The following is a 25,233-nucleotide window of genomic DNA, read 5'->3' as shown; positions in this document are numbered from 1 at the left end:
TTTTGTTTGTGCTACCACAGTCCTCAGACACAATGCATGCCAGTTACCATCAGATGGGTGTGGCATCTTCCCGAGATGGCACATTTTTATTGACAGACAACATGGATGGTATATTGTTCAAATGAACAGTAACTGGAAAAAAAACATTTTAACAATAAACAATATTTAATAAAAACTATTCTGGAGAGATTAACTATTTACAGAAGAATATTGTTAATTAGCGACTGCTATTCCCTCAGAGTGACGGGCTTCTCGGATAGTCTTCCTCATCACTGAAATATGCCAGGACAGGTAGTCTGGGAGCACCATCATCATCACCAGGTTCTGAGGACATGGCCTCGAACAGCAGGGAGCAGATCTACAGGATACAAATAGCCAAACATGAGTGTATGCAGTTCATTCAAGAACATTCTGCCATTTTTTTTTTCTCATTTTAGATTTACAGCACTTGTGCATTTGCTCTGACCACCTGTCAATTTCTATGTTAAATCTTAGTACAACAGAGGACGCTGCATGAGGGTCACTTAAAAACAGTGTCCACAGGGAGACTGGCTCAAGATCTTGAGTAGAACAGCTAAGATACTGCGCAGGACCCTCAAGCTCCCAGGCGTCTGGTAGAGGACCCGAGCTTGAAGGATTGACCGCCCGCAGGGGCGAGCGGGGGATTTTTCTAAATATATTTCTATGATAAATCATTACAATTAATCTGCTCAAAATAATGACATGCTACAGAACTGATATGCAGAACAGTATTGGAGCAGTCAGTTATTTCACATGCACACAGGCAAAAATTTAAGTTCACTTAGTGCTGCACATCTGCCTTCATAATCTTCTTGTGCATTTGAAATATTTTTTGGATGGTGGAGTTTCGACTAGCATGCTTTATTTTGGCAACGCTTCCTGTCTTGAGTCGGGCCTGCACCGGAGGTGTCCTCACAGTGCAGTCTGCAGCTTGGAGGATGACCTGAAGGCTCATCAGAGTCTTAAATTTAAACACTATTAAGCAATAAACCTGTGTTAACAGGGAAAGTTGCACAGAAGACATTTGATAAAAGGTTTGGGGTTCAACTGGGATTCCAGCAAAAGTCTTTAAATCTAAAAAGGTGACAAAGAACATAAGACATGTCTCAGCTGATATTGTAAACCATTGCAGCACACCCTGAACCATACTTCTCAGAAAGACTGTAGAGCATCCAAACCACAAGGAACACACAGGCCATCTGCAGATCCCAGTTAAGATTTAAAAATCAAGAGCGAGCTCTTATTACCATGCTGGAAGGTGGGGTCATTCCAGCACAAGCACTGTCGCCCTGGCATTGGAGTTGCATCAGAACAGGTGGGTAGGTTATAGGGCTGCCTTGGCTGGATTCAACAAGCTCTGTTACATCAGGAAGAACTTGGAGGTTGTTGCTCTGAGTCTCATGTATACCCACAGGCAGAGCAGCTGCATCTGCACAGCTGGGAACAGACAGAACACACTTGTGTCTGCAAGCTGTAGATGACACAGGTACATGGGTGCAAATTTGTTTCTCAACACAGATTCAGAGTGTTTTTACACACATATATTCAGACAGTATTGATAAACATATCTACTAGTTTTACAAATGAGGATGTTGTGTAGTACCTTCCAATCCATATAAATATTAAAAACATAGTTTTTATTTGCTTTTACAAAAACAGTACCTAGCATTGTATCAGCAGATGGTGAAAGCAGCCTTAAGCACGGTAAAAGGGAACAAAACAACAACCTCGTGCATGCAACCACACGACACGTCAACCTCAGACGTAACCCAGACACGTAATTAGGAGCACAGCAGGAAGGAGTATAGAGGCTTCTAAAGGCCCCAGAGTCTGCAGGCAAGCAAGTATTGTACTTATCATACCATGAAAAACACAAATACATTGCATATAGTCAGAAATATCCTGCATGATAAATTTCATCAGGAAAAAAAAGTATTAAAATGCAGATCAATTCTGAGCATTAGGGACAGGAGCACTGCAGAGCGTCGAATCATGGGGTTGGTGATGTCTCTGCAGACTTCCAGCAGTGTACACAAGCAAAACGAGCTACAAATGACCCAGATGTTGAGCAGTGCAGCTGGGAATGGTGTAATAAGATCCAACTAGACGCACAAGTAGAGGACAATGGGGAGAGAGCAGGCTAGCAAAGCAGGACAGAGACTCTGGCTAGCATAGCGTGGAGGAGGGGATTATAGACTGTCACACTGACGGGCTTCTAACCCAACTCTGCGTGCCCTGACCTTGCCCTATTTATCTCCGTTACAGACACAAGGCTGGCTACTGCAACATGATGCCTCTTAAGAGGCTAAAAACAGCCAATGAGGGCAAACCAGCTTGACTGAGTGCCAGGAGAGAGGCTCAGGTAGTTCTGCTCTTCAGCACACTGGATTGTAGACCTGACAAACTGGACGCACAAAGACTGCGACAATGACACCAGCTGGTCAACATAATGATAAAATACACTCCTCACACGCCATAATTCCTTAACCCATGTAACTCCTGCCAATTTAAATCGTTAGAATAATAATCGTATACAAGATATATGGATGGATGTATCACTGCTTCAAGCTGATAGAAAGTCAACAGTAATTCAAATAACCTACATGAGCAGAAGACCACAATAAGTGGCACTCCTGTCTGCTAAAAACAGGAAACTGACAATCCAATTCATGCTGACTCACAAATATTGAACAACAGAATACTGAAAAATGTTGATGATTTAAGAAGTGCTGCAACATTCAGATGGCAGGACCACAATTTAAAATAAACAACATGAAAGCATGTCCTCCTGCCTTGTTTCAATAGTTTGAGTTGGTAATGGTGTTGTAAAGGTGTGGGGGATATTTTCTTGGCAAACATTGGGGATCTTAGTCAAACTGAGCATCATAGGCCACACTATAGTTGCAGGCCACGTCCATCCCTTTATGACCACAGTGTACATCTCCATCTTCTGACATGCTTCTAGCAGGTATCGTACCATCTCACAAAGCTCTCATAATCTCAAACTGCTTTCCTGAATGAGACACTGAATTCAAATGGGCTCCACAGTCACCAGTCTTCAGTAAGACAGAGCATCTTTGGGATGTGGTGGAACAGGAGTTTCACATCATGGACATGCAGCCAAGACACCTGCAGCAACTATGTGATGCTGTCATGTCAGTGTGGACTAAAATAGCTAAGGAATATTTCTGAAGGCAAAACGGTTTTCTATAAAGTGTCCGATGAGTGCAGATTCTAATTGATTGCCATCTAGGGGCATAATTACAAACAAACTTTTAGGCTAATAGCTTAAAAATGTAAATGGAAGCTCAAGCTATCAGATATTATAGACTGGGTAAGACAAATGACATCAAACTCCACTAAAAAACAAACAAACAAACAGGCTGTTCAAAAAGGCCCGAGGACCCTTTCTCTATGTCATAAAATATCTGGACTATGTAGAAAGTTAATCTGCATGATTTATCTGTTGCAGTATTTAGCAGATTTTTTGTTTATGACAGTTTTTTGAATGATTTTGATCTTTTTTTTAAGCATTTTTATCTGGCAATGACTTGTTTTCTAACTAGATTGTGTGGTCTATTGTGTTTTCATTGAGATGAATTCCTTTTATGTTCTGTGATTTTTCTCAGGTTTTTTATTTTGCTCAAATTAATTTTAAAAAATAGCTGCAGTAATTACCCTTCTTTCCCCCCAGGCACTGATGATTAAAAGTATTGCCAGTGAAGTCAGGGGTGGTCGTTACCTGTGTGTAGTCGGGGCTGGGGTCTCTGTAGGCTGTGAGGGGCCTCTGCTTTCAAAGTCAGCCAGCGTAGCCAGCACCACAGTGGCCTCAAGGACCATGTCCTCCACAGAGAAGCACACAGGCCTGCAAACAAAGTGCGTTTCCATGGCAGAAATCCCTTCACTGTGTCTTCTTTTTTTTATTTATTTGTCAGCACCTTTTACTTTTTAGCAGCAAACACACCACAACTGCTCACTTAGTGATGTGACTAGTGATATATAAACGTTAAAGAATTTTGCAGTCTAGCTGGTGTTAATTTGTTGAACAGCACCACAGAGCCTGTGTAATTTGAGTGAATAAATTCCACTCAAGGTCATGACAGTAGCAAGGAAACGTACTTTCCTGGAGTGCCAAAGTGAACCGACACCGGAAGGCAATGTGACTCCGCAAAACACAGTAACCCCTGGCAAAAACAAAAAAGCAACAACTGAGTTTAATTGCTGAAAAGTGTGGGCTAATATTGTGACATGTTTAACTATTATCAGCCTGGAGATATACATCAAATTAAGGCTAAGACTAAAACTTAAAGCCTAGTTTCTAATCCGTCCAAACCCGATTTTCCAAAACCGACAGGAACAAGACGACTAGGCGGGCTAACGAGGAGCCTCACAGCGGGAAGCCCAAGTGACTTTCCAAGACATTAGTGTGAAGAGTTGTAGGCATTAATGCAGGCCAAGTCTCATTAACTGAACGTACACAGACTGTTATTTCAAATATCCAACAAAACTGTCTCGTTTTTCTATAAGCCCAGTGATTTTGCTTTACTGACCACACTAGTCTATACATTACACTTCTCTCAGCTTTTTCTGCTAATCAAATTATAAATAGCTGAAGATCAACCTTTAAGCAGCCCATAAAGTCCACACTCATTCCTACTTGGTTTTAAAGTTTATAATAAAGCATGCGATGAGGAGCCTTCAACTTCAGTTACTTTTTCTACGTAGTGGAGCCTCACTCGGGTCAAGACATCTTTGCTATAAAGATGAGTCACAGCACTGAGGGGAAAGTTCACATGGAAATGATACCGAGCACCGAGTACAGGACAGCAATATGACCTCTTAGACATGAATTGCCCACATGTGAGCTAGTGTCACTCTCGCTCTCCGCACACATAATATTCTCATGTGACAGGAGCAAGGAGGCCTCCAAAAATAACCCCGTTACCCTTAGCTCCTTCAGACAGAAGGTTATGTCTGAGTCCATTCCGGCTTGAAAGTAGTCAAACTCGTCTGGGTGTAAGGACATCTCAGTGTGCATCATCTTCATGTGATCTGTCACACAGGTACATCCAAGTCAAACAGCAGTCGTTACAGTGCTTCCTTTGATGTGCTTAAAGAACTGAACATGCAGTATGTTAGGAAGTTTTATGTTCATCTCAAAGCTTGTGCAACTTTCAAGCACTTTGTGAAACGTGTCAGCCACACGTGGGCTGAGCTAAATGGCAGTCTGACATTAACTGACCATTTCTCCCCTCGTTGTAATTTCTCAGACTGACTTTCGGGGCTGACATCGACAGAGTGACTTCTTCCTGAGACGCGTGGAAATGCATCACCATATCGCCTAGAAGCCTGAAGAAAGAGGAAAACACACACAGGCAGCTCTGGCTGCTTACTTTTAACATTTTTTTTTCTGTCAATATATATTTTTGGTATTGTCTAAAACACAAAACCAACAGGCAGCCAGCATGTACTGATTGTAGAAAAGAAGAGTGAGGCTCTAATGCTGAAATGCTAACCTGGCAGGAGATTTCAGCACATTGGGACAGAGGTGTGAAGCAAACACTGCCTGCAGCGCCTCACTTTCCAGGAAACGCACATTGTAGGTTTTTGTTATGCCTAACTCAAAAACAGAGACACTTAGAGCACAGTGCCACCATGTGTTCAAAATATAAACTGCATGCACACCTACTGTCATTTATGCAGTTTCCTACCGTGTCTGCAGAAAAACTGAACGATCACTTGGTCACTGCCAGTGCTGACTGATATCTGACACCGTTTCACACTGTGCTCAATAGAAGTCGAACAACGGAAAAGTGGCAGCACACACTTTAAAACAAAGAGACGCAGTTTAATCATAAAGTCTTGAAAGAACGGCATGATGTGTAGCCCTAATTTTACTGAACAGTCACTTGTTAAGATGATGTTTCTGCCTACAAATGAAAAACCAGCAATGCCGATATACCTTCATGACTAGCTTGCATTTGATTGGTCCACTGTCCTGCTCCCTGACTGAATCCAGATTGTACTGCTGGAAGAAGAGCGGCGAGAAGAGGAAGCAGGCGTATGCAGAATGAGCAGAATTCACTGATCTCAGGGCCAGCTTTCAGAGGGAGAGAGAGAAATTATTGTGGAGGAAGTAAGGTGGTGAATACCTTAACACCTGGAGATTATCGATACAGACGCTCTTGTACACACACACTGGTCACTTTATTAGTTGCACCTGTTTAACTGCTCATTAACACAAATATCTAATTAGCAAATCACATGACAACAATGCCATGCTGAAGTTCAAACCAATCATCAGAATGGAGGATTGAAGTGACTTTCAAGGTTGCATGCTTGTTAATACCAAATGTGCTGGTCTACTGTGATTTTCTAACAACAATCTGTAGTGTTTACAAAATGTTGGCTGGTCTGATGAGTCTAGATATCTGCTGCAATATTCACATGGTGGGGTCAGCATAAATTAGCATGAAAGCATGGCTCCCTCCTGGCGTCTGTCAACAATCCAGGTTGATGGTGGTGGTGTAATGGTGTAAGGGATATTTTCTAGGCCCCTGAGTACTAAATAAGCATGGTTTAAATGCTAAAGCCTACCTGAGAACATGAAAATGTTCAACCACAACTCGATCCAATAGAGCTTCTTTGGCATGTGGTGACTTGATATTATTCAATCGTTTTTGACAGATTATAGGACAGCAAGCCATTTACAACAGTTTAATAGCATTAATTTTTTTTAAACTTGGCAAATACTCAAAGTGTACCTAATAAAGCGTCAATGAGCATTTTTACATCTAGCTGCTGTTGCTGCTCACCCCCTTGACCGTTGGATCGAACCACAGCTCATCTCCAACCCGGGACAGGGCATGAATAGCCTTCCCAAATGCTGAAACACAACACAGCCCCTCCACAGTTCAAGTTTGACACAATATTGTTATTTACTATACTGTATTATTTTACTATAACCTTAATATTTCTTTCTCTTAATACCATGAAACGAAACATTTTCAGACAGAAAAGTGCACTTTTCTGTTTGAAAATGTTAGGGGTCATGACCCCCTAAAGCTAACTCATTATTAGCCAGTTTAGCTACATCAGATAAGCTAGTCTCGTTGTTCGTTCCAAATGAACAATTTCGTAGCTTGAACAACTTTCATCAATAGAATTATTATAGAATTAAATATGTTATTTTTACAGCAAATTTCAGTTCGCATCTTCTTCGAGTGTTCTTTATATTACCTTTTATAGAGTTTCCTTCCAGGACGCAGTTCATGGTTTGCTATGTCAGACACGGGCCTGTCACGGCTAATCACAGTGATTCTACGGTCACAGGCTCATTACCAAGGTTATTATAGTTAACTAAAACTAATCAACTGGTTAAAGGAAAATAAACTGGTTAAGGGAACTAAAAATACCTAGTTAACTTAAGTCGTTTTACCTATAAAAACTCAAACTATGTAGTTTTAGTTTTTATAGGTAAAACTTACTGAATTAACATTAATTAACATTAAAAATGCAGAGAATATATCCTGAATATATCCTGTTAGTCTGGTAAAAGTTTCTTTGTTTTTTGTTTTAAATTATCTTACAAGGCTTTGGTGGACATTTATCAAGATTTTATTGAGTTTCCCAAATCTTTCCTCTTACATGTGACCAAAATACACGTTTTCAAGCAATATGTTTGTTTTTGTAATACCTATAATGATTTTCCTAAATCTTACCTCTTACATATTCCTACATTTTCCTAATAATAATTAAAGACTAAAACCAAGATAATCTTAACAAACTAAACATTTCAAACAATAACATCTAAACTCACAATGGAAACTAACTGAAATTAAATTAAAAGCAAAAACAAGTTCAAATGAAATAAAAATTTTAAAAAAAATAATTAGAAACTATAATCATTTTTAAATAAATAAATACAGAGACAGACAACATTAACCAACCTAGTATGTTTGGACTGTGGGAGGAAGATGAAGTCCCCAAAGAGAACATGCAAACAACACAAGTCTCACCTGCCTTAATAACAGATATGCTACATTTATTGATGTATTTTGGATATTAGCATGTGTATGAATGTAAGACTTTTCCTACAACAACCTATTTATAAATCATAATAAATACATATATATCATCTGTTGACTATTTTTGGAAGTGTGACATCAGAATAAGCTCTGTCGCTGCTTCTCCTTTGCCTCTGTTGCTTATTTGCTGCTGCATTGCTCTTCTCTGGATCAGTTTTAAACATGCTCTTTTCTTTGCAATGATGATCTCCATGCATTCTCCTGCGGGTCTCATCATGACCTGGGCGATCCAAAACACAGGATGCGTTGGACTGTGCTGGTCAGTTTATGTGTGAGACAAACTTTCACTGCATTCAGAATGAATTCAGATACAGACCTGACTGAATGCATGCGTGCAGGACATTGAGATAGTGCTGCTTCATTTGCAGTCTCATGTGCTCTGTACTGTAGATGCTTGCTATACTGTAGAGGTAGGGTGTGCGTCCTCCTGTAAAAGCTGGCTCCTGAGACAAGAACAGATGTGATTACACATGGCAGAAGGACAGTAAGGTCGTTATATATACGAGATGCCTTAAATATGCTTTAAATGAGAAAATCAAGTTCCTCTCCTGGCATGAATTAAACCCGTACAGAATGACTTCTATTCACCAGGGATTACATATTTAGAAAACACTCTTTGTGCCTTAAAAACTGGTAACTTTTACTTCACTTTGTATGTGGGTTTTAGCCCTCCATCGCATGCCTGCATTCTGCCACCATGCTCCCTCTGCAGCTAAAAGCAAACCAGACCCCACTCACTCACTAGTTCTCCCGTTACATGGAGGGAGGGAGAGTGGCTGTCCCCACTGCAGCAATGTGTGTTTTAGGTGTGTGTGCTCTAACCCTAACCCCAGTGCTTTTCTGTAAAAAGGAACACAATGTAAAACATATTAAGATGATACTGTATTGCAACAAAAGCTTTCCAGCAAATATTACTTGTTGTCAGCTCAGGTCATATCTTCACCTGTGCCTGCTCTGCTAAAGAAACTAGCTGGCCTTTCAATTGAAGAAACTATCAAACAGCTAATAAAAATCTGTCACTACTGTCAAATGAGTCAAGTTCTCGGTGGATTTAAATTTATCAGTTTAGTTTCTTAGGTTTGTTACTTTAGAAAAACTCACAACTAACATATAGTAATAAATATCATTTTAGGGGCAGTTTTAACCTTTTTTCGAAAGTGCAACACTGATAGATAGGAAAGAGGTGGAGGGAGAGTGAGCATAGTGAACGACATGTAGTAAAGGATCGCAAAAAGAAAAAACACCATATTTTTTCCCCTGGAGAGGTTCTTTAGCCCTTGATGGTCAAAAAAAAACAAAAAAAAAACTAAACCCAAAAGCTACCTGTTCCAGCTTTGTGAGGTTACCTGTAAGAAAGGGGCAGACATCATAGATTTTGGAGGATGTATCGTTTTCAAGTGTTGGCCGCCTGCAGGCATCTTTGTGTGTTGTCCTCTGTAGATTTCTCTCACCTGCTGACCAGGTAGACATTCAAAGCCTACCAAAAAGCAACATGTCAGGAAAAAATGCTGTGTTTATGACAGGAAATTGTCTGAAGTCCTCTGTACACAATGGTATTATAAAGTCAAATATGAAGCCATCTGTCAGGCAGCTTAAGATTGGCTGGAGTCCTGAAACAGGCTTGTGATCCCAAGCATGTGACAAAATAGTCAAAGTCCAGACCTTAAACTGACTGAGATGATATGGTGAGATCCCCACAAATCTCAATGAACTAAAGCAAAGTCGTAAAGAGTGCAGAGAAGCTGTAAAATTCCTCCACAATGATATGGGACACTTAAATCCTACAGAAATCATGACTTCGGGTTACTGCTCCTAAAGGAGCAAGCTATTGAATCGTGGGTTTTCACAGTACACCCCCATTACACGTCCTGTGAAAGCTCTTCATGACTGTATGCCATGACATGTGCCATCGAAATGTTATTTCTTTTAGTGGGTTTAATACTGTGTTTGACTGATGTATACATGTATTTGGACAATGACACGTTTTTTTGTAAATATTCCAGTTTAATTTAAAATCTACTGTAATCAAGATATGGCTGGTTTAAGAGGTTTAACTAAAGTGTCACTTTATTATAAGGCACAAAAACCAAAAGTTAGAAAGCAAAGAGATAAGCGGTGTTAAAAGAAATGAACAAACTAGTCTAACACTAGTAAGTTAAGGATAAATTGTAAAAACTATTTTTGAACAGGACAAATAGCAAAAATTAAAGGTTTAAAGTTAATTAACAAATGTTGGTTAGGCTAAATTTGTGGATAAAGTGTAAAACATTTTAGCCAAGCTAAAAGATGAAATGTCAAATGGATGAACGGATGAAAACAAAAGTGAGAAAAATGACATTAAAAGAACAAAATTACCACAAGTAGTTCAACAGCATTAAATTACATCCAGATGTTTATGGCATCTGGATGTTAGAAGCTATGTTGGCAGCTCATCAACTACATACAAACCTCTGATTTATGCACTCTCTATTAAACATTTAATAAAATAATAATAATAATTTAAAAAAAATCGCTAACAAAAGGTTCATGTCCAGCTGGTAAATAAGAAAAATCTAACTCACCACCCGTGCATCTCCTCTTAGGGCCTGCAGATCTAAAAACAACAAATTACAAGTCTCACTGTGAAACTTCATAAATCCATCAGTTATGTTAATTCACCGAGGATGTCAGGACCTCCGTGTAAGCGTTACCTCATGTGACCACTTCCATTTCTGAACAAGTTTTCTTTTTTCAGGTTCTCAGCAAATGTAACCCGCTTCCTCATCCTCAGTTATACACACAGCAGTATTTCCTGTCCTATATCGGAGAGGTTGCTGGCATCTTTGTCCGCTCGGCACATGTTGCAGCCAGCAGAGCCTATTATTGTGTAACGAAGCCAGCCCTGAAACGCGAGAGTTCCCACTGGGTTCCAATTACAGAGCAGAGGTCTAATATACTTGAACCCAGAGTGTGTCCTCATGAAAAATGTAAAACACAACATTACAAAGCACTCTGTTTACACACTTTATTGAGCATCATGTCCAATATACATTGCATTGACACAAAATGGGGAAAAAAACAACAACAAAAATGAAAAACAAACAAAAAAATAAACAAAAACAAAAAGAATGGCGTTAGGGTGGATTACCTGGACACACCATTTTCAGAGCGTATTGCTTAATGACATTTCAAACGCACCGAATCTGTGCAAATACAGTGAACACCGGTCAGAGGAGGTCATGGTAGGTTAGAAAATTCTGACTTTAAAAGGTAATGTCAACAGCAGTTATGTGATAATCAAGTCTACAGAAATCTACCAACTGTACACATCACATTCACCCAGAATGCACTACCAATGGTATCCTACTGAAACTCACCCCAACTCCCTCAAACCTGATTGCATGCGCCAAAAGATGGTTATAGCTATGTTTCAGTGTCAGTCACAGATCAATACGTTATACAGAGTTCACGTCATCATGGCTTAATATTCAGCAACAACATCATCAATGAGGTGAACAAAAGCCAGTGGTTTCCAGACTCCACCCAAACACAACCTTTTAGTGTTTTTTTAAAATAAAGCCTAAATGGGGGATCGCCTTCAGCCCCCACTTGCTTACACTTTACTAAGCGGCGAGTTAAGTCTCTGTGAAGGATCACAACCCAGATTTAGTAATCGAGTGAAGGTGATAAATTCTAATGAAGTATGTACCGATCAGAACTCAAGATGTTCACAGAAGAGCACTATCCCACAAACTAGCCAAAGTCCTGAAGAGTCTAAGCCCGCGAGTGAATATGAAGCACTAATTGGAAGCCAAATGTGCCACGACAAAACAAGGTAAGAATAACTAGCCTAACTCTACTAAGGAGCCTTTAAAATCCCCCGTATTCCCCAACAGATTAAGAACTCAACCATAAACCTGGTCAAATATGCTATCCGTTTAAATTGAGGTAAGCGCAGATGCCAGTTAATCAGTCCACATGCAGAATAATCACAGCTTAGGCTATTTTCACAGTCTGGATTTGCTTGTCCGTGATTTTCAATAACTTCAACTAAGTGATCATTATCAGACTTCTTTGTTGACGGCGGAGCATTAAGTTTATCTTACTGATTGCTAATCGAGATCCCACTAAAGTTTGATCCTGAGAAGTTGGCACCAACCTCCTGTTACCATTAGCTATGCTTGTCTGAGTCTAAAAATAATAAAACAATAACTCTCAAGGTGCTGCGTAAGCCGTTCCATTTGCATCCATAGCTTAAAACGATACATAACAGAGCTGTTTGAGGGGATCATGCAGGTTGAGAGTCATGGTTTTGAAACTCTTACATGTACTTGAAGAAAATGCTAACAGAAGGCTTTTTCTCAGAAAATGTGAATACCATAAAAAGTTCTCAACCTGTCCCTCTGAACGAGACGGGGCGAACTGTGAAGCCGACGAAAGGCAACGGTGATTCAATGACAAAATAATCGCATCTACGGACAGAGCTGATGTTGGGCTGTCGTTAATCTATCTCAGTATGAAGCAGGGAGGACAAGTGATGACCTAATGACAACAGGCTTTCATTTTGTTTTACACAATCTTGACCACTAAATTGCATAAGAAACCTGGTATAAAGTAGAAACTGTTCAGCAGCAGATAAAAAAAGGAAGTTAATTTACAGTAGTGACATATTTTACATCATTATTTTTTCTCAAAATAAATTAAATTAAATATACAATTCCAGGTAAGAAACAGGATAATTTTGCTGGTAGGTTTCTCAAATTGGTTCGTCTGGCGGAAAATGACAACCGTTCACAAAAACGTGGTTGAAGCCAACCAACTCCTTTGACTGGCAAAACAAGGGGTGCAAAAGCCTTTTGCTGAATCTTTCCCTCTGAAGGCATTTCCTTTAACTGCAATAAAGAATGAAGTTATTACTTACAGAAGCAAGGTATTCCATGCAAATCTTACTCAGCAGGTCAGTTTGCTTACCCTGGAATTTACAGCTGACTCCTAATCGTATGCCATCTCTTGACTTTTTCTTACACAGCGAGCCACCTTCCTCTTAAATTCTCCATTAGGGTCCTCCCTCCACTCTTTCTGTAGGAAAGGAGAACCAGATTCTTTTACTCACACTTTCTCAAATTACCTAAGCTGCTCAAATAAAAAGGTGGGACTTCCAGCATTTGAAGAATGACATAAATAACTCACCGCAGCATCCACATTAGCTGGTGAGTCGCTGTTGGGGTCTGCGAGCATGGAGATAACACTAATCATGATTGTCTCTACCGTGTGGATCGGAAGCCAGCGTTCTTCGGGCTTTTCATAACCAAACTTATCTTCTCCTGGCTCATGCAGAATTGAGATGCAAACATCGCCATTCTTTGCAACTGTGGAGACGAATTTCACACATTTTTTGATTACACTTTCAAGTCAGTCGCACGGATCTGTTCAGTAAAAGAGAGTTTATAAATCTATTTATATGCAGGGATCAAGTGATGGCAAAGAAGACTATGTGAGTAAAAGGATCAAAGGGTAAGAAGTGGGTTTACCGTTTGGGTGCCAGATTTCAGTTATGAACCTCATCTTCGGCGGCCGTAGTGGATAATCATAGGGAAAGGTTAGGTATGCTTTGAAAAACCCTCCTTCACTGCAGTGAGAAATACAGGGGGAAAAAGGACAAACACTTGTCAAATGACTGAATTAAATCATCCTTTGTGTTTCTGAATATGTCAACCAAAGACCTTACTTACAAAAGGGTATCTTGTGGACCAATGATCACAACTTCCCATTTATATATGTCATCATCATCTATCAGACCAGCTGAAAAGCCCTCCACGGGGTTCTTATTGAGCTCTGGGAAAAACAGAGGCACAACGTGTATTTTATTCAGTAGCAAAGTGAAAACAGAACTGTAGTACAGAAAGGCCTATCACTAGAAATAGAAGAGAAGTCAACATCCACGGTGTTAACATATTTTGTTGACAGACCCCTACTCTTACTACGTGTTATAAAAGTATCTCTGGATATTCAGAATTTTGGTATCATAACAATCAGTTAAGCTGACATCAACAGTACACAAGTAAAAGAGACTGGGGGTAAAAAAGCGGTAGCAGCTTAATAGAAAACATAAGCTGACATGATGCAGCTGACAAGGTAACCAAGCTCTGGTTTTTCACTTAGGTCAACAAACTTGAGTAAATAAAACCCAGCAGAAATAAACTATTATGACAAACTCATGGCACATAATTTCAGAGGAAAATAAATCTGTGTTGGAGTCCCAGACACTGATTTGGTGGATATCATGTAAACCGCAAGCTCTTTACCCATGTTTTGTTTACTGATGCTGACACACTTCACTGTGGGAAGTATCTGACATCTGTGAATTCACAAAGAGCAGGTGACTAAAAATGAATCAGCAACAAGTACTATATACACTCAACTGAGCTAACTGAATTTTCCCGAGCCACTGAGAAACCGACCCACACAAGGCATCACGATGAATATCTCAGTTTTTCAATATGGCATGTGCTTGAAGCACTCTTTTAACCTTGGTCTTATAGGAAATAGATCAATCTTACACTCTGGTTCCATGGGAGCAGTCTGTTGCTAAGGACTGAAGAAACAGAAAAATTACTTTCCACATCCATTCATTTTAAAGCCTTAATTATACTTTGTGTCTGTAAGCATGCTAGAGTCCTGCCAATTTTTTGTAACAGCGTGGACGTCCACAGAAAATCTACAATACAATGCACCAACAACACATACAGCCCACAGAAAGGACTTGATGAAGTCTTCGAAAAATATAACAGGAATAATTACTTGACCACTGACCTGTGGTTTTCCTCATTTGATGTCATATATAATATATATTCATAATAAAGATGACCAAATTATGTCAGCATATGTACAAGGGTTCACACTGATTTAAATGCTCCGTTTCAGACAGTTGTCTTTGGCTTTTTTTTTTTTGGGGGGGGGGGGGGGGGGGTTTAATAACTCTTAGCTCTGTGTTATGTCATTGAGAGGTGATAATATGGCCCTAATATGGCTAAACAAATAAAATGAATACAAACATGGGAACTATGGGAAGACAATAGATGAACCTTTACTTCGCAGTTGAGCAAAAACTGAAAATCCATAAATTTTCATTTGAACAACCTGTTTACAGAATCTAATCGTGATGTCCAAAAATAATGAAGATTGCTGATATGAATCACTGACTTGAAAAGAAAAACTGCATCAAACACTGTCAATGATTCATTCCCCACACACAGAGTAACTAATATTTGTATGTGATGGTCAGCTGGTGCAAAATCCCAAATCACTTGTGTAACTGGATGCTGTCATGTTAATACGGCATGCTATATACAAACATACATAGCACTTGTGTTTGTCATGTGCTGAAACTGAACTCACAAAATGTGTTACTTTAGCTAAATGGACCAGTTTGACTGCAGTGTATTAACACTGAATTAATATAATTTACATGATTAAGACTGCACGATGTTGTTTTTTAGTGATCCACGACAGATTTCATCACCTGATCTTGAATGCTGCATTAAGTTCTTTTACCCTATCCTATCGGGTAAATTATAATTGAATTACAGCATTAAAGTCATTAAATGAAAAGCTGCACCTCATATAGCAAAGTGTTGACTGAGGTATTGGTTTACTTTTAAAAGATGAGAACTGAAGGAACTGGACAGTCACGCAGCTGCAAACCAAACTTTATACCACGGGTTTTAAAGACTCGTGAGATCCATGTGTCATTTACAGGGCACAACAGCAATAAAATCAACTATGTCTCTGCAAAGACTTCAAAAGGAGAACGATAAGAGTTTCAGCATTGAGGGCTTGAATACTAATATAGATTGCCTCCCGCGTTAGACTCTGGGCCATATTTGATATCAGAAACGTTAGATTGTATCTTAAATGGCTATATTATGGATTTGTAATTTCAATCAAGCGGTTACTAATGTATTGGTATATAGATCTATGAAATCCTTGCGGTGCACAGCGCTACCATTAACAATGCTAAAGTGTTTAGAGCAGATGAGTGTCTGGTTGATTATTCCTTTGTTCCGTTAGCTAACTAATGCCCAACTTGCTAGCAAATGCTAGCTAGACTGGTCCTGCAATGTGTTGTTTGAGGTGTTTTTGAGCTCAGTATACTTCAAAATTATGTATTTATTCACAACACAGGTAAGCTATTCAAAGCTGCTTAGCCACACACTCAGCTAGACTGATAAAGGAACCCATTATGCTGTTCGGCTACCTTTCTGAGCTTACTTCTATTGCGTAAACACAGCTTTGCCAAGCCACAAAAAAAGCTAACGTTAGCTGCTAAGGTATAGAGCCTTTATGTCGGCTCTATTTGCTTAGTTTTACATTATTATTACCTGCCAGTTGTTTTCGAAGAAGCAATGCTGATTGTTCGGTCATGGTATGCCCGCGCAGTTGAAAAAAAGCACTCCGTGTAGACAAACACTTTACGAAGAGAAGAGCTAAACCCGAACAAACCGAGCTAAGATCTTAGTACTGCCCGTGCCTGCTGCTGATTTCCCTCTGTGTTTTGACACAAGCCTGAGCTGTACGCATGCGCGCCTGCGGTCGACTGTGTTTATGCGTGGCTTCAAAGCAACATTTGATCAAGACAAATCAACAAGCAACAAACTGGAAAACTGTATCAGTCTTGTACTGCAGCAAAATCAAAATTCAAAATTCGCCAATGCGTTCGTGGAGAGATGTGTAGAGTTGATTCAATAAGACTGTAGCGTAATGAGACTGGTAAATGTCGCAGAAGGTCGATTCTGTTCATCTGGACTTAGCGTTTTCAGTGGGAGAAACGTTTCGTCATCCATCCACTTCTTCTGTCTCAGTTGACTGCAGGATTCCCGAACCTTATAAACACTACAGTTGCACAATGACTGAAACCAGCCCACGGAATGAACAATGGGCTGTGAGGTCAATTCCTTGATCATTAATATGCAAATTGTCATGACCATTGATTGAAGCCCATTGATTAATAGCCATAAGTACCATTCGCAGAGAGTTGGGGAATGGCTGCAATCACAGCATTGTAAGATGGTGAAAGTACCCTTTAGGCCCCCTCCTCAGTTCAGAGATGGTCTTTCTCTTTTCACGTAAATGGCCTTCTTGACTTCCGCTCAAGTGTTCCTCCCTGTCCAGGATGTGTACATCCTCATCATTGAAAGAGTGTCCACTGGCTCATAAATGTGTACCAACCCCACCCCCGACCAAATCACCATTTGGATTCCCCATCTGATGTCAGTTCTCAGGGAGACTATGATTGTTAGTGAGTGTTTTCTCTTTTCAAATAGCCACAGACACCTTTTTGTGATTATTTACACTGATTGATTGTTGTTTATTGTACAGTTTATTATCGTTATTGTTGTGTGGTTTGTAGCCTTACTGAAGTCTATTAGGTTGTGGTTTTGGCAGTCTCAGTCCAACCTAAATATTGGTTGGGGGAACCGATGTGCAAACTTTTTTTTTGATGAGCATCATTTAGACGTAGTGGCGGCTCATTGCCTGGATTAAGTCAGCAAAATTAGGTATGAGCATCTTTCAGCAAGTAACATTTGGCAGTTTAATGCAACTGAAATGCAACGTTACATTGTTATGTTCAATTAAAATTATCTTAAAATTCACCCAGTTATCTCTGTTTCATGTTGTCCTTTCACTTGCCCTTTTTACACTCAACACGTGATCACACAAACAAGTGCAGTGCCTGAACAATTATAATGTAAAACATCACCTCAACACAACACCAAAGGTGTCCCAGTTTACCTGAGTTCACCCAAGTAACAATGCTTATTCAAGTCGTATCTTTATAGACAACTCTTAAGCAGGGGCACTTCAGAATATTTTTAAAAGGGTAGCCATATGGGGACCACTAAAATATTGGGGTAGCACACCAAAAACAAAATTTCCAGTTTTATTATGCTGTTGTCAATATAGGTTACTAGAAAAAGATGGCAGAGATGGATTTCCTGCTATTAAACTTGATTTCACTGAAAACGGGCACATATGAAAACCATATGTGTGGATTTCAAATAATATTTTGAAATCCACTACTGGAAAGTTAATAAGCTACCATGTGTACACATCTAAAAAAAAATCTGATGATATATTAAGCTCACAATCCTTACTAAATATGTGTATCACCATATGGGCCCCCAAACCTAGTATCAGCTGATCTTGTGCATTAAAGAGGACCTGTTATACTTGTTTCCAGCTCCATTAAGAGTTCAAAATAATCTTTATTTGTATTATAGTGGGGCTCACTGCTACCTTCATTATATTTCATCCACTATCTCAAAATTAGCATATAGGGTAGTCTGAAGCCTGAGTTTTTGACTCATATTTTAATATTAGATTAGCGATAATGTAAACTGTTTTAATATATTATAATTATATCATACACTTTTATTACAGAATTTTGAAATAGCGTGATTTGATAAAACACGACTGTTTAAGTCAATAGTTGAAACAAAAATTTCCAACTATTTTAAAAACTGCTGCAGCAAAAACAAACATGATGCATTCAAAGGTATCGCGACATGTGCGATTCGATAAATTTAGAATAATTAAATAAAGACGCCTTGGTCTGTAAAATATTTCGTAAAATGTAACTTCTCATCTAACGTCCCTAAGATAAAAGTAAAGTCGATAAAATACTTATTTTACTCAACATCAAAGATTTCACAGGCAGGTTTTTATTTCAAAGTTTTGAAAATATACGAGCTTTTGAAGAGCATTTAAACGCAGCACTATGCGGAAGGAAGGTCAGCCGTTGGACGTCTTATGCGTCAGATGCTTGCTAACATTAGCCGTTCCAGAGCCCAAACTTTTAACCTGAGCCGGAAACCTACAGCGAGCCCTTCAAATAATCCAAAATGAATGTAATAGATTATGTGCGGGATATGGCTGCAGCAGGCCTTTACTCTAATGTCCGGATTTTGAGTAGTTTGTTGCTGACGATGAGCAACAACAATCCGTAAGTCGTGTCTGAGCGGGAACCGTCTAATTCCCGAAGAATGCTTTTCCACACCAGTGGTAGCGATAGCCCCAACCTAACTAGTCAACATCAGCTAACATTATTATTTCTACCGAAGCTTTTCATTATCCACTCATTATTGGATAGTGTTTAAATGCGAGTGCAATTTAAATTATATACAGTACAGTGTGTGTACTCCTTCACGATATAGTCGCATCTACAAGCGTATGCGCTTAACAATGCTACTATGAAATAGCTTGAAATTTAACTAGTATTGTATTAGAAAACTTGTCGTTGTCTTACCCATTCATACTTTTGACACTTTAGAGTGACTGACTTAAAAACTGTAGCTATGTAGGACAATTTTTATGAGTTTTGCATTGATGTTTCTTCGTGTGTCATTCAGTTTTAATGGTTTTCCTCAGTCTGAGCACTTAATTGTTGGTGTGTTTTTAATGGAAGGGAGCTGTTCTCGCCGGCTCAGAAGTACCAGCTGCTGGTTTACCATGCTGATGCCATCTTCCATGACAAAGAGTATCGCAACGCTGCCTGCAAATACAGCATGGCTCTGCAACAGAAAAAGGTGCTCAGCAAAACATCAAAAGTTCGTACTTCAACTGGTGGAGCTGCTTCTAACATACAGGCACAGGTGTGTTTGACAATTTCCTGTAATCAAAAACAAACTGAAATCTATAATAGCATTTTGGTCACCTGTTGTTGTTTTTTTTATTATTCTTTATTTAAAATTTGATATAGAAATCTTTGGCTTGACTTGACACAGAATTGAACATTAGGTTTACTGATGCTGAACATCTCTCCCGAATTTTTGACTTTTTCCGTAGTAATTAAAGGTTGCCTTTCTGAAACATTTAATAACTACATTAGATAAAGTTTGACAGGAGTAATGTAGATCCTCATCAGCCACTAAAATTCTGGTAATGTGAGTCGTGACTTTACCTGTAGTTGTGATTTTTTTTATTTTATTTTTTTTTTAAATTTTGTTATACATAATGTTTACAAAATTTTGCGACACTAAAATCTCTTTTACTTTACTTTCACACAATGTAAATCTAAGCCTTTCATCCTTCATCCTTAAGGCTTAAAATGCTTTAAATGTAAAGATGCTTTTACATGTCCTGCAGCACCATATGTATATCCAGAGAACAGGATGACTGGTTAGAATAATGTTCATCTACAATGAATGTTGTCTTTCAGAGTTTGCCTTCAGAGATTGAGGTAAAGTACAAAATAGCTGAGTGCTACACCATTCTGAAACTGGATAAAGACGCCATTGCAGTGCTCGATGGGATACCATCCAGACAGAGGACTCCGAAGGTACAGTCTGTTAACACAGTGACTGTCAATCACTGTTTACCTCATGCTTTAGTTTTATGTATTTATTTTTTATAGTAACTGATTAGACTAGTAACTGTGTGAATTCAAATAGCTGCTTTAGAACTAAATAATGAATGCACCTACAAGTTCAGGTTTTGTAACAATTCAGCAGTAGTTGTTTTAAAGTAAAATCACCTAAGTAAAAACTAGGAGTATGAAATCTGTTAATTGGAAATGGTGTGACAGTTGCAGTTTGAAGTCAAAGACTGGTCTACAGTCAAAATACGACTGAAATAAATCTTAACAAACTTTACGAAAATTGGTTCACTGATGCTAAAATTTGTTAGTTGGTTGGTTTTCATGATATTCTAGGGCAGTGGTTCCCAAACTTCTTTTGCTGGGCCCCCCTTTGTTTTACAAGAAAAACCTTCGCGCTATCAATACATTTTTCAAAAAGTGCTTCTCTGTGCAAAATGGGTTCAGAAACATAAACAACTGTGGGATACTGTTTGTCCGTGATTTGAAGTGGGGGAACAAATTACGGCGGGATCAGCCTGATATTATTTGTATCCCACTGTAACTTTACTGTATAAAGAGCTAACATCTCCAAAATTTCAGGAGTAGTTAGTCATTACAAGAAGCGTTTGTGAACTAAAAATCAAGAATGTGGGATACTGTTTGTCCGGGATTTGGAGAGCCCAGCGCGTGCTCCCGACACAGGGAAAACCAATTCTGTCGCAGAGACCTACCTTGGCACTTGTGCAGGTGAAGCCAAAGGGAAGATATGCTTCACCATATTTTCTAGTCTTTGGCATGGAAGGAAGTTGGTTTGGAAACATATTTGGCGACGCTTCATCTCCCGTCAAAAAACCTGTCCATTATGCTAGCAGTGTCCAAGCATTCTTTTTTTTTTTTTTTTTTTTTTTTTTTTTTTTTTTCCCCCCCTTTTCATACTGGGCCCCACACTTTGGGAACCTCTGTGCTAGGGTATCAGTTATAAGAACAGAAGTCATTAATTGAAATCAGAAATTACCTACATTGATTCTGACCCCTGAATTCTGGCAAATTTAGGCCCAAAGCAGTGTTGGATACTAGTTTTCAGATCTCCACTTTTCCTAAGTTATTCATCCAGTTTTGTTGAAATGGGGCTCATATGATATGGAACTGTATGAAGCTCTATTTAACCTTTTGAAACCAGTTCAAGTGCAGTAACTTGTATAAGGTGTAGTAATTACCTTTTGTATTCCTTCCTGCCTCAGATCAACATGATGCTAGCTAACCTGTACAGGAAAGCTGGACAGGAGCGATCTGCTGTGACGAGTTACAAAGAGGTCCTCAGACAGTGCCCTCTTGCCTTGGATGCAATCATTGGTACGCATGTTCACTGTAGACTCTGTAATCCCATAAGCAGCACTTCATCTGCTAAGATGTTTGTACCTGCAGTGCTCTCCTATGTCCATGCCACTTTAAAACAAACAAACAAAAAAACCCTTCTGCTTGGATTTAGCATCTCTTTTAAATAATTGAAAAATGTGTTTTTCCTTTAGGTCTTCTTTCTCTGTCAGTCAAAGGAGCCGAGGTGGCTTCCATGACTATGGATGCGATCCAGAGTATCCCCAACCTTGACTGGCTGTCTGTTTGGATCAAAGCGTACGCCTTCATACATGCAGGGGATAACCAGAGAGCTATTAATACCATTTGGTGAGCAAAGCAATAATGATTTGTACACAGTGAGTGAATATTGCGAGCCGTGTTTTGTGACAGTCTTAACTTCCTCCCTGAAACACTCTCAGCTCTTTGGAAAAGAAATCACTTTTGCGGGACAACGTGGACCTCCTGGTGAGCCTGGCAGATGTCTATTTCAGAGCAGGTGACACGAAAAATGCAATTCTCAAATTTGAACAAGCCCAGATGTTGGACCCTTACCTCATCAAAGGTGTGTTACAGGAGAGAACGTTTTGACTTACACATGTATTTTGTAGTTGATGACAGTTTTAATATCAGAATCTGTGTGTCACACAAGTCTAAGTAGCCTTAATAAAGACAGATTTGGAAACATGTTTGCTTTTTCAGGTATGGATGTTTATGGCTACCTGATGGCCCGTGAGGGACACCTGGAGGATGTTGAAGTCTTGGGAGGTCGATTATTTAATATATCTGATCAGCACGCTGAACCGTGGGTGATCTCTGGGTGAGTAGTCTTACTTTTCTCAGACAAAATCTCTCTCATGTAGTTTCCGTGTTTTATATCATTAAACTTTTCAATGTGCGGTGTTCAGATGTCACAGTTTTTATAGCAAGCGTTACTCCCGGGCTCTCTACCTGGGAGCCAAGGCCATCCAGCTGAACAGCAATAGTGTTCAGGCACTGCTGCTGAAGGGTGCGGCACTGAGAAACATGGGCCGAGTTCAGGAAGCAATCATCCATTTCAGAGAGGCCATGCGTTTGGCACCCTGCCGCCTTGACTGCTATGAAGGTAGGCTTACTTTTAGCTTTTTTTTCTTTCTTTTTTTGGCTCTTCAGATTGTTTTTGTTTCGTTTGCAATAACAAAGTATTAATGACTCCAGGTTTAATTGACTGTTATCTGGCATCCAATGGGATTCGTGAGGCTATGGGAATGGCTAACAACATCTATAAGACTTTAGGAGCCAATGCACAGACTCTGACCATCCTCGCCACAGTGTGTCTGGAAGACCCAGTGACTCAGGAGAAAGCCAAAACCCTTTTAGACAAGGCACTGGCCCAGAGACCTGACTACACCAAGGCTGTGGTCAAGAAGGCTGAACTCCTCAGTACGTACAGCAAAAAAGACTCTTAAGTATTTCTGTTTTCCTCCTTTCCCCAATGATAAATAAATCTACAGTTTAATGACTTGAAGGGAGGAAAAAGAAGCTTCACATACAGATGAGATGAAATTGTTGCTTTTGCTTTTTTTTTCTTGTTTGAAGGCCGGGAACAGAAATATGAAGAAGGGATCGCTCTCCTGCGGAACGCCTTGGCCAATCAAAGTGACTGTGTCCTGCACAGGATGCTGGGAGATTTCCTGGTGGCGGTCAATGATTACCAAGAAGCCATGGACCAGTACAGTATAGCATTAAGGTAAACACTGATTATTGATCCTGGGAAAATGCTGTCATAAAATCTAGTAAGTATTTTTTATGAATTTAACACTGTATGGTTTTCTGTCCTAAGCCTGGATCCCAATGACCAGAAATCATTAGAAGGCATGCAGAAGATGGAGAAGGAGGAGAGCCCCACAGACGCCACAGTGGAGCTGGATGGTGACGACATGGAAGGCAGTGGGGAGGACGGCGATCTTGAGGGCAGTGACAGTGAGGCGGCTCAGTGGGCCGATCAGGAACAGTGGTTTGGTATGCAGTGACTCCGGTCCACTGACAGACGCTCTGTCAGTATCACACGGCAGCCCACGGGAAGCCTTCAGCCATGAGGGCTGTCAGACGGAACAAGACGAAGGTTGTACTGCATGTTTAACCTCCGTGATCTCCGAGGTTATTGCCAACCTAAAGACGACAACACGGCTAAGACCTTAAATACAACAATTAATGCTTGCGCCCCTGGATGAACTGATGCTCAACTTTGCAGTACAGCTACAGGAAGCCGTCAGAACTTTTATTAAAATGCAGCTTGATGCAGAACTCCAGTCATTTTTTTTTCTTTTTTCTTTTTTGACCCCAATGCTGTTTCCCATCAGTCTGACAGTCTCAGCAGTGTCACTCTGAGGTCTGATGCATAGCATTATAAATCCAGGAATCACCCAAAGTTCTTATATTACCATGTCTATTTGTGCACCCTTCTTGCCTGCCAGCCAGTTCACAATACACCACAAAGACATTAAAAATAAAAAAGACTATTTATTTATTTATAGTGAGTCATGTTTCCTGCATTGAGAGGTTGTTCCCAGGAATGGAGGGTGCAAGTAAATGAGCAGCTGAAGTTTGTTTAAAATTAGACGGTGATTCAGTAAACTGTGGTTTGAAGTTTAAAAAAAAAATGACTGGAGTTACTATGACTTGTGTAATATTTTTATTTTGGGACACGTTTACCACAAAGGAGGCAGTGGGTGGGTGTTGAAGTGTCACAATAAAGGTCACACATATACCAGAAGTGACATTGAATTTCTGCTGCTCTTTAAAATCTGTTGTATGAATTTTCTAAAACCTGTTTTTGTGTCATGTAATAGTTCAGCTTATTTGTGTGTGTGTGTTTGTGTCGTCCATTAGGTCTGCCTTCTGTATCAAAATAACATAACTTGGAATATTTTAGTTTATCATTTCAAAACAAAACTTTATAGTATTTTGTACATATTTTTAAAATGTATAATAAAATAATGAAACACCTGATGTGCACAGAGCTGTTTCTAAAGTCATCCCACTTGCTTATAAATTATCATCACCAGGTGATCAGTGTGTTCATTCTCTCTTCCATATCTCTGCTCAGTCAGAGGGCGAAGAAGCAAAAACAGCTCAACAGGGTACATTCATGGACCCACAATGAACAGTAAGCAAATAAGTTACCAAACACATTAAAGTTGAGGTGATTGAATAGGTGATGCTTTATTTTGAAAATCCTAAGGCTTCTTCCGCTCTGCTCTAGCTGTGCAGGAGGGGTTTCAAATGGAGTGTGTCAGGGGGGCTGGATTTAAGGTGGACTCTGGAGTCTCACTAAATATTTGCACAAGGGTGCTCACACATTCCTCCAAAACTGCACATTTTCTTTTTATTAGCTTAATCTTTATTTTGAAAATCATTTCCTTTATTTCATAAAATAGTTTTTCCTCACATTTAGGT

General features: G+C 39.5%; 3 protein-coding genes across 3 annotated transcripts; 1 reads left to right on the top strand and 2 right to left on the bottom strand.

Annotated features, from left to right (window-relative positions):
• Positions 1-88: 88 nt before the first annotated feature.
• rad9b (RAD9 checkpoint clamp component B) lies at positions 89-7,294 on the bottom strand. Its single transcript, XM_085426770.1, has 11 exons — positions 7,261-7,294; positions 6,837-6,907; positions 5,984-6,121; positions 5,733-5,847; positions 5,538-5,637; positions 5,264-5,370; positions 4,967-5,073; positions 4,141-4,205; positions 3,764-3,886; positions 1,269-1,458; positions 89-358 (listed from the first exon to the last, which is right to left on the bottom strand). Exons 1-11 carry the CDS (start codon positions 7,292-7,294, stop codon positions 236-238), a joined length of 1,173 nt encoding a protein of 390 aa, XP_085282896.1. The 3' UTR covers positions 89-235.
• Positions 7,295-11,099: 3,805 nt separating this feature from the next.
• On the bottom strand, positions 11,100-16,657 carry LOC146657032 (ubiquitin-conjugating enzyme E2 G1-like). Its single transcript, XM_085424839.1, has 6 exons — positions 16,469-16,657; positions 13,820-13,922; positions 13,619-13,716; positions 13,278-13,456; positions 13,059-13,166; positions 11,100-12,979 (listed from the first exon to the last, which is right to left on the bottom strand). The coding sequence occupies exons 1-5, from the start codon at positions 16,509-16,511 to the stop codon at positions 13,080-13,082; spliced, it is 510 nt and encodes a 169-aa protein (XP_085280965.1). The 5' UTR covers positions 16,512-16,657; the 3' UTR covers positions 11,100-12,979; positions 13,059-13,079.
• A 2,216-nt stretch (positions 16,658-18,873) lies between these two features.
• anapc7 (anaphase promoting complex subunit 7) lies at positions 18,874-24,786 on the top strand. The gene is made up of 11 exons (XM_085424838.1): positions 18,874-19,089; positions 19,552-19,738; positions 20,305-20,424; positions 21,684-21,795; positions 21,972-22,125; positions 22,218-22,360; positions 22,498-22,615; positions 22,704-22,900; positions 22,993-23,217; positions 23,374-23,524; positions 23,618-24,786. The coding sequence occupies exons 1-11, from the start codon at positions 18,989-18,991 to the stop codon at positions 23,805-23,807; spliced, it is 1,698 nt and encodes a 565-aa protein (XP_085280964.1). The 5' UTR covers positions 18,874-18,988; the 3' UTR covers positions 23,808-24,786.
• The last annotated feature ends 447 nt before the right edge of the window (positions 24,787-25,233 follow it).

The sequence above is a fragment of the Rhamphochromis longiceps genome, linkage group LG12, assembly GCF_057381845.1.
Source record: "Rhamphochromis longiceps isolate RC_006_pf linkage group LG12, R_longiceps_female_GT1.1, whole genome shotgun sequence".
Lineage (NCBI taxonomy): Eukaryota > Metazoa > Chordata > Actinopteri > Cichliformes > Cichlidae > Rhamphochromis > Rhamphochromis longiceps.
Note: the sequence above shows the minus strand (reverse complement) of the source record. Positions and strands in the feature narration are given on the sequence as shown.

Excerpts from the sequence above, each read along its gene's own strand:
- LOC146657032 (XM_085424839.1), bottom strand. The coding sequence starts at position 16,511 with ATGACCGAACAATCAGCATTGCTTCTTCGAAAACAACTGGCAG. Across the intron at positions 13,717-13,819 it reads GGTCCACAAGATACCCTTTT|TGAAGGAGGGTTTTTCAAAG; the intron begins GTAAGTAAGGTC and ends TTCTCACTGCAG. Across the intron at positions 13,167-13,277 it reads CAGCTAATGTGGATGCTGCG|AAAGAGTGGAGGGAGGACCC; the intron begins GTGAGTTATTTA and ends CCTTTCCTACAG.
- rad9b (XM_085426770.1), bottom strand. The coding sequence starts at position 7,294 with ATGAACTGCGTCCTGGAAGGAAACTCTATAAAAG. Across the intron at positions 6,908-7,260 it reads GGAAGGAAACTCTATAAAAG|CATTTGGGAAGGCTATTCAT; the intron begins GTAATATAAAGA and ends GTTGTGTTTCAG. Across the intron at positions 5,371-5,537 it reads GTGCTGAAATCTCCTGCCAG|GCTTCTAGGCGATATGGTGA; the intron begins GTTAGCATTTCA and ends CTCTTTCTTCAG.
- anapc7 (XM_085424838.1), top strand. The coding sequence starts at position 18,989 with ATGAATGTAATAGATTATGTGCGGGATATGGCTGCAGCAGGCCTTTAC. Across the intron at positions 19,739-20,304 it reads CTTCTAACATACAGGCACAG|AGTTTGCCTTCAGAGATTGA; the intron begins GTGTGTTTGACA and ends GTTGTCTTTCAG. Across the intron at positions 20,425-21,683 it reads CCAGACAGAGGACTCCGAAG|ATCAACATGATGCTAGCTAA; the intron begins GTACAGTCTGTT and ends TTCCTGCCTCAG.